Below are 18,123 nucleotides of genomic sequence, written 5' to 3'. Positions count from 1 at the left end.
TTTGTCTTGTTCTGCTAGCTTATTTCCTCAGAGGGGCTCCTGTGCTTTCTTGTGCCATAGACCAACCCCCTTGAGCAACCTGGTGGAGGCTGTGGGCTTCTTCTTGGAATGTTTTTAAATGAGTAAAATAAAAACTTTGGACTTCAAAGGGAATCAGATATATAGGTATTTGCAATTCTATACGTTACAGATATTACAGATCTATATCTATAATTGTGATTGATACGAAATTATGATTTCTATTGGTGGCAGAATTATCAGTGGTGCTAATATTAACAGGAACTTGTTTTCTACATTCATAAATGAAAGAAATGGTAACTTTCAGTTAGAAACGGGTGAAAATAAAGATATAATTGTTCTCATTCCGGTTCATGGACCTCTTGAACTTTATGGAAGGACACCCAAGGGCACCTCTGACCCAAGTTAGGAGCCCCTCGAGCCATGTGGGCTCTGCCCACTGGGCAGTGTTAGTGTTGCTGTTGAAGGCTGACGTGAATGTGGAAAAAAAAAATAAAACAAATATGCATATCTGTCTTTATAAGTTCAGCTTACCACATGTGCTGTGACCTACACCAGTGCTGTGTTTGTATCAGACTGTTTGTTTATAAAGCCTTGGAAATTTCACTCGCCACTCCAAATGCAGTAAAAATATTTCAAATTCTGAATGAGTTTTTTATTCAACCAGCTGAGACTCAAACAAGGGTGTCTGAGGCCTGACTTATCCTTTGGCCAGTTCCCTCGTGTGACCGGAGTGTCCAGCCCTCCAGTGCCGTGGTAACGCGCTGTGGTACTTAATATGGCCAGTTGGGGGAGTCCGAGAGAGCAGGGTGTGCTTGGAGAAAAAGAACCTCAAGTTAAACTGGACTGAAGAATAAAAGGCAATCCCAAGATATGTTCCCAGGGAGGCAGAAAGAAAGGGCACTTTTGGTCCTAACAACATGTGTCTGCCACCTTAGAAAGCTGAAGGCACACCACCACAGTCCCCATGCCACTCACCCTCCTGCCTCTGCAGAGGGTCCCTTCCACCTGAAGCCAAGAAGGGACAACTGGCCGATCTTTGAGGTACCTATGTGTTTCCCGAATTTAGCCTTGTATATGTTAGATAGCGCACCTTTTTAAAGCAAGGTAGGCCAATTCTTCTAAGGAGCAGAGTTTGTGGCTTTTCTTTGGAGAAAAAGATTAATATTCCATTGCCCCAGTATTTTCTAACATAGCTCCAGCCTGTGGCTGGCTTTTTATATCTGCCGCGACAGTCAGCCCGGAGTGGATTTCTACTCCAAGGGGGTAGCAGCGAGTTCTTTTGGATTCCATTAGCTCCTCACATTCCTCCTGCTGGGTTATTTTTTTAAGGTTTATTTATAGATATCTAAGACGTTTTCAGGCATAACTCTCAATGTCCCAGGTACTGTACTAATATAGTCATCAGAGGATTTATTTTTTAATGTCATTTTGGAATGTCTCAGCAATGAGCTCACCTGAAAGAAAACCTATTGGGTAACTTTTTGAAATAGATCCCAGCCTTAGGTAAAAGGAATGTATTAAAACTCCCATTATACTCTCGGGCTTGCTGAGAGAGCTTGCATTTAAGCCCCATGAAATATAATGCAAGGGGATCTCGCCAGGATATTGAAGCTCTGAGGCCAGGAATGAAGGGCTAACAGGAAGCTGTGGAATGCAGTGACCTTGAGGCTTTGTAGCTGGGTCCTGAGGGGCAGTCTTTTAATGCCTGCCATTTTAATGGCCTCAGTCATAGCAACCGAGAGATGGTACATCACAGTCTGGTATTTTAGCCCCTTCCCTCTGGAAAAGAAAGAGGCGTTCCGTTTAGAGGTAGCGGACAGTAGGGAACAGAAGTGCAATGCAGGGAAGAAGGTCACCAACCTTCACTAAGGGGACCCCCAGGTGCCTGACATTCAGGTCAAGCCACATGCAGCAAACTCCCAGAGAGCCTGTCCCCGGCTCTTTTGTGTGTGTGTGTGATCACTTCATTCTGTCACTTACGGAGGAAATGTTTCCAGTAAGAGAGCCTGTGTCTGGGATTTGGAAATCTTGTTGTTAAGTGGAATGTTGGTTGTCAAGACTACTGGGTGTAAAGGGATTTGACCTTCACTTGGCTCCAGGGGTATAATTGGGTGGTTTCACACAAAAGTAAATTGTTCAAATGTTAAATCAGGAAAAACAGGGACTTTTAGAAACAAGACTTATGCAGGGGGAAGATGATTTTCTTTTCTTTTCTTTTCTTTTTCACTGGGGGCTATCTGATTTTTTTCTCCAGAAGTTAAAAGAGGGTGAGTGTCACCTCTCTGCCTTGGCGTTAATAAGATTTTGGATTTACAGGGCCTGCCTACTCTGTTGAGGCTGCTTACTGTGGTTCACGTTGGTGGGAATGTGCTCAGAGCTCAGGAGGTCTCAGGCAGGAATAATTGAGGGAGGAGAAGGGCAGGCACACACAGTCGAGTGACACTGTGTATACGGCTCACTTATGCAAATTCAACTCTTTGCCCTCAGCAGGAAATAATACATTTAGAGATGACAAATTATGGGTACGGGTAATTCTGCAACTCCATGCTAAACAAGGTGCATGTGTCTCACAGCAGACATGAGACAGGGGCACGAATCTGCTGTGGCTCCTCAGGCCACCTGAGGTACCCCTCGTGGTATGAGCATTCTCATTTCAGTGGTTCTACTGTAAAGTTGTATTTTGCATATATATCCAGTTTATTATACCATACATTACTATGTCTAGGATATATAGTGCGTATATATTGCTATACGGATTTGAATATATGAACCTGTGTATAATAATGTGCATTATGGTTAATTGAGTTTTCAAAGGAAGTTTGGTCTTCCGCAATAGTGGCTTCATATGCCAACTTAACACACTCACCCCTGTTTACAATAATATTCCTACTGTTGAGAATACCTTCTTTTGGAGTCAGAGCCATGACTTTCTGGCTGAGCAATCTTGGGCGAGATAACGTACCTCCCTATGGCATAGTTTACCATATGTTGAGTGGAAATAGTACCTGCCTACCTCATAAAGCTGTTATTAAGACTGATCTCTTCCATGTAAAATTCTTACTGTAGTGCCTGACATATTAGCTTTGAATAAATGTCAGCTATCATTATCTTTGTTATTATTTTAAAATGTCTTAGCTTTGCTAATATCTGTGTTAGAGAGCAATATTTAAGTGAAATAACACTACCCATTGACGTCTTACTTCTAAGTAAAAGTATCATTATTTACTATGGAATGCAATTTTTTCTCTTTACTTTGCAATCTGATATTTTCTTAGAGTGACTGTTTCTATCCTCCCTTTCTATTTCCATGGATTTGCACTTGCATTCCTGCACATGCCAGTACTTTTGTCCATATTCATTCAACAACCGTCTGTCTGTCGAGTACCATTGTGTACCAGGAATACAGGTGACTGTTTTCTTGAGATCAGTCATGCCAGTCCTGACAAGAATCCATTTCAGCAAAATTCAGTACTGAGTATTCCCAGCGTATGTCATTGGAAGTAGGGTCTCTTGAAGGCCCTTCCCTTATTGAGGGACCCGCCGCCTTAACAGAGTGGAAGAAAATCAGAACTGTCTTACTCCATTTTACCGACAGTTCCCATCCCAGCCTCCCCTCCTCCATCACACAGAACGGTTCTCTTTGTTATGACAGCAGGTACATATATTTCCAGAACTACCTTAAGACTTCCTCTCCTCTTCCATTATATTCATTAAAAATCATCTTAAGTATGCCCTAAGTACTGTAATTTTTATAAAGTTAGGATATTCTTCTTTAAGAAGAGTGACATTTGGAGACATTGCTAAAAAGTCAGCCCTAAGTAGCTTGAATGCTTGTACATTGTTCTAAAATCAATAATGGTTATGAAATTCTTCTTGGTCAAAAAATATTCCTGAGCACATCATATCAAGTGAATTATTTTTGAAAATAAATAAGAGTTTGCAATGGTGGTTTATGCATCACAAAAATGAAAAATTATGTGTCATCAAGGCCGAACTAAAACTGGTAAGTCTACAGTTAACTTAATTAACTGACACTCCAGGTATTTCAAAAGGAAACACCTGTACTTACAGCTTTATTATGCCTGGGGCCCCTGGGGTCGCGGGCTATAAAGACGGTGTCAAATGAATACAGATACCATCTGTATCAGATACAAATGAATAGATTACCATCTTACACTTTAGCTCCAAGAAGGGTCTCCTAGAGATGGTTTACATAATGCAGTCTCATTAAGTTATCACAGGAACATTTGTCCAGTATTCTTTTACTCCCATTTAAGATTTCCTGTAGCAAGCAGAAGTGGTCAGAGTCGTTTCATTGATCTCAGAGCTGACACAAATGTTTAGTCACTCGGGTCAACAGTTCTGTTGACAGTTCTTAGTGTAATCCATGCCATCAGACAGCCCTCAAAACAATTATCAAGTCATTAACATAGACAAAACCAGCCTCAAAACATTCTTGTAGAATTATAAAGCATATGAGAGCTTCATAATTACCTTCATGAGTGACTTACATAGAGTGACAATGTAAGACCTAAGATTTATTGTGTTTACTGTGTGTCAGGACATTTCTAGGAATATGGTTACTTAATTCTCCTCAGTAACCCTGCAAGTTTTTATATTGCCCTTAAGGTCATTGAAGTTCAGAGTCTTCATCTTAACTTCACTTACATTAAGCAGAGAGTGCGTGGTAAAGTCTGCATTGAACCCCGTCTCTGACCCCAAGCCTGTGTCTCCCTGCTTCCCCACTCTGCCCCACTAAGGAAAGCGACTCACTCTCACTCATTTGCTTCTTTAATCAGCTTGTCTTCATTGCGCCACTGTGATGCGTCAGGCACCGAGGGTATGGCAGTAAACAAGTCAGAAATGGTTTCTGCCTACAGGGCATTACATCTAGCTGGGAAGAGGACAGAAGAGGAGTTATAGTTATGGATAAGTGTGAGACTCAAACACAATTTCTTTTTTTTTTTTTAATTTTTTTTAACGTTTATTTATTTTTGAGACAGACAGAGACAGAGCATGAACAGGGGAGGAGCAGAGAGAGAGGGAGACACAGAATCTGAAACAGGCTCCAGGATCTGAGCTGTCAGCACAGAGCCCGACATGGGGCTCGAACTCACGGACCATGAGATCATGACCTGAGCCGAAGTCGGACACTTAACCGACCGAGCCACCCAGGCGCCCCCAAACACAATGTCTTTAAATTAAGGCTAACTATGTACTGCTGTTCAAGGAAGAGATACTCTCCGGGTGATTCTGATATACAGCCAATGTGAGAACTACTGACTTTGTACCTGACACACAGTAAGCCCTCAGTGAACCTAAATCCATACTGGTATGATTTAGGTTTTAAAAGGAGTCTTACATGGCCCTTTAGTTTTCCTGGAGGTTAGAAGACATTTGGTTTTTGTGTTGATTGGCCCTTGTCTTGGTGTTATGTTTCTTCTTGGTTCTAATTGCATGTCACTGTCCTTTTTCCATAGGTGACTGAAGGCCACTGGAAGTGGGGCGGCGTCACAGTCCAAGTGAACAGTGCCTTTTTCACAGGCATCTATGGAATGTGGAACCTGTATGTCTTTGCTCTGATGTTCCTATATGCACCATCCCATAAGAACTACGGGGAAGACCAGTCCAATGGTGAGTTTCAGTCTCTTTAGAACAGCTGTATTCAGGATATAGGCTTCAGTCTCTACAAGGCTCACATAGCAAAGGCTCTGGGTTCCCCAGGCAAACTTTCCCTCCAAATGTCAGTGAGTGCCCCTAGGGACTGCAGAGCTATAAGACAAAAAGCCAGCACAAGGCAGGTATTTCTTTAAGTCGTCTTCTTTTTTTGTTTTTAATGTTTTATTTATTTTTGAGAGAGCACAAGCAGGGGAGGGACAGAGAGAGAGGGACCAAGGCTCTGAAGCAGGCTCTGCGCTGACAGCAGAGAGCCCCATATGATGGGCTTGAACTCATGAACCACAAGATCATGACCTAAGCTGAAGTAGGATGCTCAATTGAGCCACCCAGGTGCCCATCTTCTACTTTCTTAATCTTTAAGTATTAGGGATACTGCATTCTAGCCTGAAACATGTGCCAGTTTTAGTATAAAACTTAAATTTGCTTTCCTTAATTTTTTGAGCAAAATTGACTATTGGAGATTATGCCATATTTATTCTTCTAGTTTGAGAGGCAAAATCTTAAGGTATCATGTAGAATGGAACTAGGTCCTGAGATTTGAAGATTGAGCTGGATTCATTTTTTTCTCCTGCTCATTCTTCTGCAAGGCTGTTTGTTAACCTGCATCCAGACCAATAGCTATTTACCTACCTGTCTCCATGGCCTTCTTCTTAAGGGCAGTTGGTGCTACCAGGAGCCTTAGGGAACTTAGCCAGTCCGGTTATTTTGTAAGTGATGAAACTGAGGCCCAGAGAAAGGAAGGGCTTGCCTGGGGTTTCTCTGCCAGCCATAACAGAGGGAAATGACTGTCACTGCCTAGGCCATGCTCTTAACTTGGAATAGGTGCCCTGCTAAGTGACAGATCTGAGAGCTCCTTTTTCTTTTGAATACTTAGTCCTACACTGTTTGGCTGCACCCTTATTCTTCCTTCTCTTTTTCACACCTGCTTTACCTTAGCCATTTACTTGCTATTCCTCAAATATAAGGTGTTCTTTCTCAAATCAGAGCTAGTGCCCTTCACTGCCTTGGAGCAGAGATCAGGGCTTGAAGGTCTGCATGTGTGCTATGGCACCACAGGTGGGTCTTGCTCATAGGAAGTTCTTACCATGTGTGTGTTGAATGAATGGATTCATATCCTATGTCCATTTGGGCCTAATAAAACCCTACCCATCTTTTGGGCACATTCAAAATGGTTCCTTTTTCTTGAAACCTATTCCTCATCACTCCAGTTGCAGATCAGCAAACCGTGTTCAAAAGAATATTGTTGCCATAGGATGTTGATAGGTTTTAGTAGTCAATTTGAGAATCACTGGGTTTTTAATCAGCATTAATGAGGTTTTTATTTAAAACATCTTAATGCCTTTAGTACATTAATTTTTACTGTAAGTCATTTTAAATGGGTAGGAGGAATAGTGTTTCCCCAGATTACTTTTTTATAAAGTTTATTTATTTTGATAGAGAAAGAGAGAGAGGGAATGAGCTGGGGAGGGGCAGAGAGAGAGGGAGAGAGAGGATCGCAAGCAGCCTTAACACGGTCAGCACGGAGCCCAATGCGGGGCTTGAATTCACGAACCATGAGATCATGACCTGAGCCCAAATCAAGAGTTGGACGTTTAACCAACTGAGCCACCCAGATGCCCCTCCAAATTGTTAAACCGTTTGGCACCGGACCCCTTTTTCCAGGCACTGTATTTGTTTGGAACTAGTGTTCTAAGGAACAGGCCTGGGGGAACATGATTACACATTTCATATGACACTGCATAAATGTAATAGATGAGTTTGCCTGTGCCTTCCCTTTCCTGCTGGAATATTAACTCCTTAAGAGCCAAGGACAGGTTCTTAAGGGTGGTTTGAAAGTGTTGATTGAATTAATGCTTCAGAAATAAGAGTTCTAGATTAGTTTTCATATTTCACAGATGGGCCAATGATCTTGAGAGTTGGGGTAAAAGGACGGGGCGATGACATGAGAGGAGATGATGTGGGAAGTGAAGGGCATCTGTGCTGAGGGTGGGGATAGTGACTAGTCTCAACCACCATCCACCTCCAGTACTATACCTGCCGCTTCTGTGCAAGAGCATCCTTCAGGCCGGTCTTCCTCCCTCCTCCTTGGCTGGTCACACTCAGTGTGGGAAATGGGGGCACATGGCCTCTCAAACAGTGGACCTCCATAACACCAGCAGGAAGGGACTCTGGGCTTGTGAACGAGAATCTTAATTTCATTTCATGGTCATCCTGTTGGACTTTGACAGAAATCATATGGACGTGTGTGTGACTTGAGAATATTAAGCAGGAACCCAGTAGGTGAATTTCCTCCCTTCCGGGGAAATACCACATAAAGCAGTCGCTGGACTTCCTAGGAAGTTGGAATAATACTACTAATGGGTAATAGTTATTGAATTCTGACTGTGCTAGGCTGCTCTATGTAAACTATTATGGTTGTTTTTTGTTATGTGACGAGTGGCAGACTGCTTAACCTCTCTGTGTACCATTTCTCCCAACTGTAAGTGATCTCTTAAAGTCTTTTGGAACCATAAAATTCTGTGGTTCTCTTCCTTCCCGTTGGCAAAGAAGGAGCAGAAGAGCACCTCCTGTCCTAAGGTGGCAGCCCAGAGGGTGATTCTGTCATAGGTAAGGGGTTTCCAAACACTGGTGAGATTTGCCCATCCCGGCACTTTTAGGTACCTGAGAGGCCAGAGCCATGGCCCAGCCTGCAGTGGAAGGATGACTGCCCGCCATGCTATTGGACCAGAGGCTTGATGTGCAAGCCAGATGTCAGGCAGCTCCTATTAGGACTTCTTACTCTGCACAACAGCCACCCCCTGAGGCTTGAAACCTTGCAGTTGAGAATAGCACTTGATCTGTTCCCCATCAGAGTTTTTTGTTTGAAGGCAGCTTGACCTGTAATTTCACAAAAAGTTCAAAAGCTAGTTCTCAGCAGGTGGTCATATCCCCCAAATCCCTTGCCAACTGGCGTTCAGAAGTATTCATGGTTTTGTTTTGATTTTTTTTTTTTTTGGATGTCACTACGACTGGGACATACCACTAGCATTTAGTGGCCAGATTCTAGGGATGCTAAATATCCTTCAATGAGCAAAACAGTCCCTTGTACTAGAGAATTACCCTGCCTAAAATGCCGATAGAACCCATATTGAAAAACATTCTTCAAGCAGTTTCATGGGTAGACTTTTTTGGGACCCTGTTCTGATCATAAACACAAGTCACACAGTTGAGTAGTTCTGTGATGGTGACATGATCAGCTGTGACTTCACAGCAGCCCATGAGCACCTGGCAGTTTGTTGTGCCCTTCCCTTCCCATGGCCACATGGTACTGTGACCTTGTGCATTTGGAAGGGAGTCTTCCATGTTGGGTTCTCTGATCATTTTCCTTCTCTACCCTCTTTCACTTTTCATCTCTTCATCTGTTGCCAGACCACACAATGTCTCCTAGGAACTATGGAGCATTTGCCAAAATTTTGAAGCTCCTTGGAAAGAGCTGGTCTGGAATATCACATAGAAACCTAGAAAATGAACTTCTGTATTTTAAAATTCTCTGGGTCTCTGGATGACATCCCTTCTCCTCCCCCAGCCTTCCCCTGCTCCTCTTCCTTTCTCGTGGAAAGTTTTTATTTTTAAGTTGGCTTGGGCTCCCCCACACCCCCACCACCTTGCTTTTAAGGTCTGGAGCCAAGAATTCAGTTCTCCTGCTATGGAGAATGAATCCCAGGTTTGTGGTGCTTTTTGCCTTCGTGAGACGGATCCTGAAGAGACCTCTGGAAAAAGCTCCTTTCCAGGAAGTTGGCAGGCAGTTTCTGATGCAGCCAAAGGGGATAAGGAAAGAGAAAGAACATTGAGAGGGGTTGTTTTGTTTGGACGTGGAAAGAGATGCCAAGTGTCAGGAGGGAGTGGGTAGGGAGGAAATGAAAGCAGAGGGCATAGATTTGGTTTCTCCCTTTTGGTCAAGGAATAGACTGACAGAAACAAAGCAGATGGCAAGTTCTAGAAAGGGTCAGCTTCCAAAGAGCGTTTGTTTTTCTTATATATATGTTTTTCTCTTTTATTATGTGCATCAGGAAGCGACCCTTAGAAATAAACCACTCAGTGCTTCAGTATTTAGCACTGTGTCAGGTTTGATAAGATGGAGTGACATGAAGCCCAAAGGAGTGACTAAGACAGAGTCCCTGCTCTCATGGAGAGCTGGTAGCCTTGTCTGAGAGACCAGGCTTCCTTGACTGCCTCCTGAAACTCGGGATATGGCAGAACATCTCCAGGCCAGAATGCCCTCATGTTTTTAGCAGCTCACTGGTGCTGCAAGGATGTGAAGCTCTATGGGTTCCATCTTTTTGGTTGATTTACCATAGCTGCTGGTACCAACATGTTTACATGGATCAATTTTATATACATACATATATATATATATGACTCTGTATCTATGTACATATGTTTATATATAAACATTTTATGTGTATGTGTACATATATGTATACACATATACAAACATATATGTAAATTTTTTTAATTTAGCAGAGATATTTTAGAACTCTCTTTCAAGGACCATTCACATTTTCTGCCCTGCTCCTGCTGCCTTTTCATTAAAGTTGTTCTTTTTTACCTGTTTCCAATAGCAATTTGTGAGTCATTCTGGATGTCTTCCCAGGCAGGAATGGATCTCAGCTAACCTTAGGTTGGAGTGAAGACAGCATCTCCCAGGGGTTCAGCATCGATGTCCTGCACACACGACAAACTGTCCAAATCCTTTCAGACATCAGTTCTCGTGGGGAAAAAAAGTTGGAGTTGCTTATAAAGTCAGAGGATTCTTAATAATAGCTTTGATTTTTGTGTTCTTTCGTCTATAGAATTCTTGTCAGAAGGTTTTAGAAAAAAACTGAGGAACGGAATTCCTGACTGGATGACTATGACGAAGGGAACAGGAGACACTCTAATTGCCAACCGGTTCCTTTCTATTTCTATTCGCACTAAATGTCTTCTGTCTGACACACTCATTCTGCTGGAAGCCACAGCAGCAGCCCCAGGTCCCATGTCATGGAGCTCACTACCACACTGCGTCAATTTTACTGCCAGAGGCTTCTAAGGTCTCCTGCTGCTTGTTTCACAGAAAAGGTGGCTTTGGCTTTTGTTGCCTCAGTAAATGTTTGGTTTGAGTCATGAGGCTCTGACAGTGGCTGCCTTTTATTGAGGCCTTCCCCTTGGTTGCATGTTAGATGACCCACCCATGGCTAGCCTGGCTTCTCGATGTCTGTGAGCAGTGATGGAAATGGTCCTACCACCAGGGCTGGGCTCAGACTTGGAAGTGGGTCTCAGTAGCCTTTTCCCATTTTCTAATGAAGTTCGCAAGCAGGTCACAAGCCATCATTAGCCTAGCACCTCTTGCTCTGTTATTTGTAGTTGGGCACTTTCTGTCTCCTGCCTCTCCCAAGGTTGCTGTCCCTCCAGTGACCTGATCTCTCCTTTCCCAGGCAAAGTAGATCATTTTTTCCAGGTCTTGGAATTACCATCACTCCACTATAATAGGAGGTACCTCAGTCACTGTTTCCCTCAGTTACTTTTGGGGGAGTAACTTTCTGCTTCCTAAATGTATCAGTTTGGCAAGGCTGCTGTTACAAATACTGCAGACTAGGAGGCTTAAACAATAGAGATTCATTTATTTTCTCACAGTTCTGAAGGCTAGAAGTCCAAGTTCAAGGTATCCCCAGGATTGATTTCTTCTGCAGTTTCTTTCCTTGGCTTATAGATGGCCATCTTCTCTCTACGTCTTAACGTAGCCTTCGCTCTGTGTGTATGTGTATCCTCATCTCCTTTTCGTATGAGGACATAGGTCATATTGGATTAGAGCCCACCCCAATGACCTCATTTTAACGTAATTACCTCTTTAAAGACCCCATGTCCAAATATAGTCACATTCTGAGGTAGTGGGTGGGAATTAGGACTTTAACACGTAAATTTGGGGAGGGTATAATTCAGCCGATAACATTAAGATTTCACTCACAGCTTCTAGGTTTTATTGTGTCCACCCTCTTGCAATTGCCCAGAACTTGATATCTGGAGGCACTTTGGAGGTGGGTGGGGAATGGCTCATCCCAAGCTTGCTATAAACCACCTCATTGTTTTTCTCCTTCTGCCATGAACCAGCCTGGACTTTATTACAGAGAGTTATCTTTTGAGCATAGCTTTGAAGAATAGGAGGTCAGTAGGTATGGGACTAGAGAAAATTCCACAAGAAAGAATGAAGTCAAGAGTGTTACAGAAAGAACATAAGGTTTGGAGGTAGACATAGGCCGTTTGGAATCCTGGCTCCAGTATGTACTGAGTATGACCTAAAGAAATATAAACTCATGGTATGGGAGCTTCCTGGCTTCTGGATCTGGGTAATGGGGTGTTCATTTGCCTTAGTGGTGGTTGTGAGGCTAGAATTAAGTAGCCCCTTTCATATTCTAAGACTGGTGGTCTCCCAGATTCTGTGAAATAATCTTGGAATTATCTTAGCAGTTTTCCTTCCTTTTATACTAAAGTAGCCACAGATAGGCAAGGGATGGGCATTAAAATGCAGCCAGTCGTAAGGAGTTGTGGTTATTGTTGTCTCGTTATAGTGCAGTTTATATAGCTTTGTGTGTCCCCAGGACGCATTCCAGCCAGTTAGAATCCGGTAGCAAGCAGCTACATACCTGTGGGTGCAATATCACAAATATGGATCCGTTGATAGTCCTCAGTGATTAAATCCAGTGCCAGAGACTGGTCTCATTTTGCAACGGCTAGACACAAACAAGCCTTCATCTCCTTGTTAATTATCTGAGAGGAGCTGACACCATAACCAGGGAAAGAGACTTACTGCAAACTGAAGAATTCTTTTCTTTACCTTTCTTAATGTATTTTTTTCCCTTTTATTCTTCCCCTCCCCACTAAGTATGTAACATACTGCATTTTCGGAAAGGCTTTTTTTTTTTTTTTTGTCTTAGATGGAAAGAGACTCCGAGCATGTTTGTGCACTGAGTAGCAGGAGCCAAGAAAGAAGGAGAATAACAGATGGAGCAAGACCTTGGCAGAAGTAGGAGTTGATGGAATTTGGAGGGAATGGAGGGATCCCCACTCCTGCCATGTTACTGCCATATTCCCACATTTATTCCCTAAGGCGGAGGGGGGGCGGGGTTAGCCTTCAGGATACAATAAAAGCACATGTGAATCATAGAGTTTGCTAGCCAGAGACCCATTGGCTGGGTCCTCATCCCAGCTCTACCAGGAGCAAACTGGGCCACATTAGAGAATAATTTCTCTAATCGCCTATTTGAGCCTCAGTGTCTTCCTGTCTTACAAAGAAATACAGGGCATGCTGAGCCCCTAATAGTGCATACGATAAATACTCATAAATAACAACTCTCCTTACTATCAGTACACTGATATTGTGTACTATAAATTCTTGTTTATCAAACGCAAAAGTAAAATTAATATGCTGAACAATTCATCCAGATTATTGCGTGTATATATTTATGACCATAACACATTATGTGTGGACTCATACTTGGCTGGCAGACTCTTTGGCTGTTGGAAACTAGAATATTTACAAAAGAATCAACATAGCCTAAAGGTTGAGAGCCTGGATTCTGGAGCCTTATTGTTCTGGTTTGAATCCCACATAATTTACTAATCTGGCCCTTGGGCAAGTTACTTAACCTCTCTGTGCCTCAGTGTTTTCATCAGTAGAATGAGAATGATGACAGTATTTCTGTCAAAGGTCTGGTATGAGGATTAAATACATTAGTATTTAGAACAGTGTCAGGTACATGATAAACACTATAACATGGGTACTCATTAAAATAAAGAAGCCAGGGGTGCCTGGGTGGCTCCGTTGGTTAAGCATGCGACTTTGGCTCAGGTCATGGTCTCAGGGTTCATGGGTTCGAGCCCTGCGTTGGGCTCTGTGCTAACAGCTCAGAGCCTGGAGCCTGCTTCAGATTCTGTGTGTGTGTGTGTGCCTCTCTCTCTGTTCTTCCCCCTCTCACACTCTGTCTCTCTCTCTCTCTCAAAAATAAACATTTAAAAAAAGTTTAAAAAAAATAAAGAAGCCAAAGTTATTTTGGCTCAAGTGATCTGTAGAATCATATATACATTTTTTAGGACATGCTAATTAGAATCACATTCTAAGCTTAAAGAATTAGCATCTTGGGTTCAAAACCTCAGTAGAATTACATTCTAGTGTCTATTTTTAAGTCTTTAGTGAAAGGGATTCTTTAGGTAAACACTAGGAGATGCTAATGCATTTACTGGGGTGGGCGGGGCTCTCTTTGAAAGTTTGATGACTCACACAGACATGCAGATCTGACAGTGGCTTTGAAGTTTTGATGGCTCGCCCAGATATGCAAATCAAGAACTAGTTTTGACCAAGAAATTTGAGGCCTCTGCATTATGGTAGACTGAGAGTGGGCTAGAAGTTGCAGTAGTGAGAATGCAAGCTAGTGACCTGGGGAAATTTACTTGTTGTACAAATCACAAATCACGGTTCAGCATGACACCAGGGGGCCCTGTGTAAAGCCTCTGCAGCCTTTGCACCCAACTGGTCTGTGCCCTTGCCCGAAGGACGATGAAGCTGGATGTGCCAGAGGCTGGGCTGATACCCCCTTTATTACTTGCTCTGCCCCTAGTCCTGTGGATTGGACCCTTACCTCAGTAGCCCCAAATAACCATCAACAGTCCTCTGCAACAGCTTAGGACTGCTGCTGAAAGTAGGGTCTCTTAGGTAGAGAGTCACAGACTAGCATTTAATAAGACCGATTGATCTGCACAGCTGCTGGGAAATGGGTCTACAGTGAAAAACTAATACATGTGGCACATGTGAAAGGTGCCATGCAGCCTGTGGGACCAGTGTGTGGGGTGACTCCTGGGGTTCTGAGACCATGAGATTCACTGATGCTCAGCAATTCTTAGACTAGTGATAAGACATTAGTTGTAAGTGTAGGGCCAAAGTCGCTTCTAAGTTTCAGTCCCAGTTGAAAGCAGCACTTATTTATTTAATTCTGTGGTTTGATTTAGGAAACATTTTAGTTCCCCAAAATATGAAATCGTGCGTACATGGTATAAATATAAAAATCACAGACATAACCAGCACCCCTTTCTGTAAATACCCAAATCCACGTGTATGCCCCTCAGACAACAGTCCTTAAACAGTTAGGTCCTGATGTTTTCCATTTTCCCTTTGCCAATTATACATTCATTTAATTTGTGTCCTGGCAGGTAGGAGAACGCTTTAATTTACAGAAACTTATTTTTTCTTGCTGGTGGAGAAAAGACTACATTATTCCATTTTAGCAGAGGAACACCTCTGTCACTGACGATGAGTCCAAAACACTGGTGTTGTATACGGAATCCTGGGGGCAGCAGAAAATTCAGAACACATTTCTGGTACTTTTTTCCTGGAGAAGAAAACTCTTAAATGTTTCTAAATGTGTTACGTGTATTCCCTGCCCAATCTGTTGGTAAATATAGGCAGGTCTTGTTTCCCTTCACGTGGCGTAGCTGCTTTGTCAATTACTCACATGGAGTGGGTACGTGCCTCCCTCCCCATCACTGGGGAGGCGTGCGGTGCTGGCTTAGCCCACAGCAGAGACCTTAGAGTCAGACTTTCCTTCCCTGGCCTAGTTCCCGGCTCTGTCATGTGTCTGCCCCTTTACCTGGGGCAGTTACCTTACTTCCCTCCCTGTTTCCTCGTCTGTAAAGCTGCCATGATCAGAGTGCTCACCTGGGCTGGCTCTCGTGAGGATTAAATATGATTACATATAAAACATCGCGAATAGCGTCGGGTACAAAGTAAGTTCTCATTAAATGTTAATAATTACTACAAATGATAATAAGCATTATGCTGATTCATCCATCATTCATATCTCTTCTCTGGGAGAAGAATGCTGTGAAACTACTGCAGAGTCTTGAGGAAAAAGGTTAGGAGTTAGCCCTACGCGTGGGGGCCCTGGTTGTCTCTATAAGCTCAGGATGTGAAAGAGGGCTGGGGTCAGGGCAGTTGTTACTGAGGTGCATCCTGTCTTTCTTCTTCCCTGAACACATCTAACACCAAAACCCTCTTTCAGGTGATCTGGGTGTCCACAGTGGGGAAGAACTCCAGCTCACCACCACCATCACCCATGTGGACGGACCCACCGAGATCTACAAGCTGACCCGCAAAGAGGCTCAGGAGTAAGAGGCTGCAGCACCTGGCTGGGACTGTCCCCCCACATCCCAGCCCCTCTAACTAGAGCGGGGAGTGTGCCAGAGAGAGCTCGGGTGCAAAGGAATGCTTGAGGCTCTTAGCTGGGGTTTCTTCTTGGATCCGTGGCATGGACATTTGTCAGCTTGCCTTCTGACTGTAGCTCTCACAGGAGGATTCCTGCAGCCCCTAATGCATTGTGTATAACAAAACCTCTGATATGACACATTTTCTGTGATCATTGTTAATTAGTGACATAGTAACATCTGTAGCAGGTGGTTAGTAAACCTCATGTGTTGGGGGTGTTTTCCTTGGGGGATGGTTTGGGCCAGATGGGGTCTATATGGAGTGGAATTATTTGACTCTTTTTCCTGTTTTAGATTCTAGGATAGATTTTAACATTTTTGCAGCCCAGGATAGGCTGATGTCATAGTCTTCTCAATCCTAGTCTGTGACCACTTGTGTTTTTTTTTTCTATTTATATCACCAAGTAGCCTATTGAGTTAATATTTAAGTTGTTGATAGATATGTGTCCCTATTTTTTATGGCATAATATAAAATAACTGAATCTCATGAGAAGGTCTGTTACGCCAGGGGCATTTCAGCTTTGAAACCAAATCTGTGTATCCAATACTAACCAGTCTGTTGGATGTGGGTTTTAAAAAAATGTTTGCTAAACTACCCAAGTAGGATTTACTGTATTAAATGGCCTTTGGGTCTGAAAAGCTTTTTTAACCTCTTGCTTAAAATGTGTTTTCTTTTGATAAGATGCTTCCAACAGCCTCCAAAAGTGTAGATCTGATCATTTAAATAAACCTGTACATGTACGCACATATGTATATGCACACGTCGCCCTCCTGCCCTACCAGCACACAGGCCCGCAGGTTCTTTTCCCTGCTGAGTCTATGGGGTGGGAAACAGGTGGGGAAATAGCTTTATGAAAAATTAAAATATTTTGCCACCAAATCAGAGTGCTTGGGGATGGTATCTGTGTCTGGAAAGAGGGTAATATTTTCTGTGCTGGGTGGTTAACCACTGTCCCCACTCCCCCACCCCGGCAGGACAGTGAGTGGCCACAGGGGCGGGGAAGGAAAGTTCTAGGACATACAAGCAGACAGCTGCCCCCACCACCTTATTCTCACTTCCCCAGTAGCCTGTTTCATTGTATTTTACCTCTGCCTTCCGAGAGACAGCGTGGTACGGCAGAGAGAAAGGATACTGGATCTGATGTTAGAAGGCTCAGTTTCCTGGGGCGCCTGGGTGGCTCAGTCGGTTAAGCGTCCGACTTCAGCTCAGGTCACGATCTCGCAGTCCGTGAGTCTCAGCCCCGTGTCGGGCTCTGGGCTGATGGCTCAGAGCCTGGAGCCTACTTCAGATTCTTTGTCTCCCTCTCTCTCAGCCCCTCCCCCGTTCATGCTCTGTCTCTCTCTGTCTCAAAAATAAACGTTAAAAAAAAAATTAAAAAAAAAAAAAAGAAGGCTCAGTTTCCTGTCAAAGGTCTCTCATTAACAATGTGACCTGGTTGAAGCCACCTGACCTCAGTGTTCCCTCACCTACAAGCTGGGATTCATAAACTTTAACTGCTTCATGGGCTTGCGGTGCCAATTAAATGAGTTAAAGTATATGGAAATGTCTCTTAAACTCTAAGCCATATAAATGTGTTCTTCCTGGAATCCAAAAACAATTTTGTGAGTATTTTTCAGACACACACTCCTGTAGGTCTGAGGCACAGTCCATTTAATGTACCCTGATTTTGGCTAAAGTCATGCTGAGCCACGATGGAAAGAAATATACTTTGGCTTTGGCTCTTCTCCCAGGCCTTTTCCTGTCCTGGTAAACAAGTGATGGTAAACAAGTGTATGATCCAATGCCTTCAACATCCACTTTCTGATCGACCACTGTGGTGCCAGGAATTCAGTGTAACTTGTGCCTAGTGGTCTGGAAGGGAAGATGAACATAAAATATGACTAGTGGTCTCCTCTCCAAAAGGATGGAGGAAGAGTTTCTTCTAAGGACATAGGCCTTCAAGGAGTAAGATTTCACCAAGGTGAAAGGGCAGAGGGAACAGCAGTACCAAAATCCTAGAGGATGTGAAGAACAGAGAATGTTTGGATGAGGCTGGTCCTCAGGCCTGGCTGGCCCACAGAAGGAGTGGAAATAGCAGACGAGCCCCATGCACCTTGAGCCACAATGGGAAGGGCTTTTAGTGCTGTGGTAAGAGCTGTAGCCCTACCCTAAGG

The 18,123-nt window shown here is 43.4% G+C and overlaps 1 protein-coding gene across 3 annotated transcripts in view; it reads left to right on the top strand.

Moving 5' to 3' along the window:
• WLS (Wnt ligand secretion mediator) overlaps positions 1-16,714 on the top strand; it is a 100,874-nt gene extending 84,160 nt beyond the window's left edge. For 2 of the 3 annotated variants that reach the window (XM_086717257.1, XM_025912660.2), the window contains 2 exons: positions 5,502-5,655; positions 15,768-16,714. In XM_086717257.1, the coding sequence (XP_086573383.1) occupies positions 5,502-5,655; positions 15,768-15,877 (264 nt within the window). In that variant the 3' untranslated portion in view covers positions 15,878-16,714. Of the gene's footprint in view, positions 1-5,501; positions 5,656-12,650; positions 12,740-15,767 lie in introns of all 3 variants that reach the window. The other variant, XR_015254778.1, reaches the window with a different exon arrangement.
• Positions 16,715-18,123: the final 1,409 nt, after the last annotated feature.

This window comes from Puma concolor, chromosome C1 (assembly GCF_028749965.1).
Source record: "Puma concolor isolate L17-30 chromosome C1, mPumCon1.1.hap2, whole genome shotgun sequence".
NCBI classification, from domain to species: Eukaryota; Metazoa; Chordata; class Mammalia; order Carnivora; family Felidae; genus Puma; species Puma concolor.
This window is presented reverse-complemented; position numbering and strand designations above follow the sequence as displayed.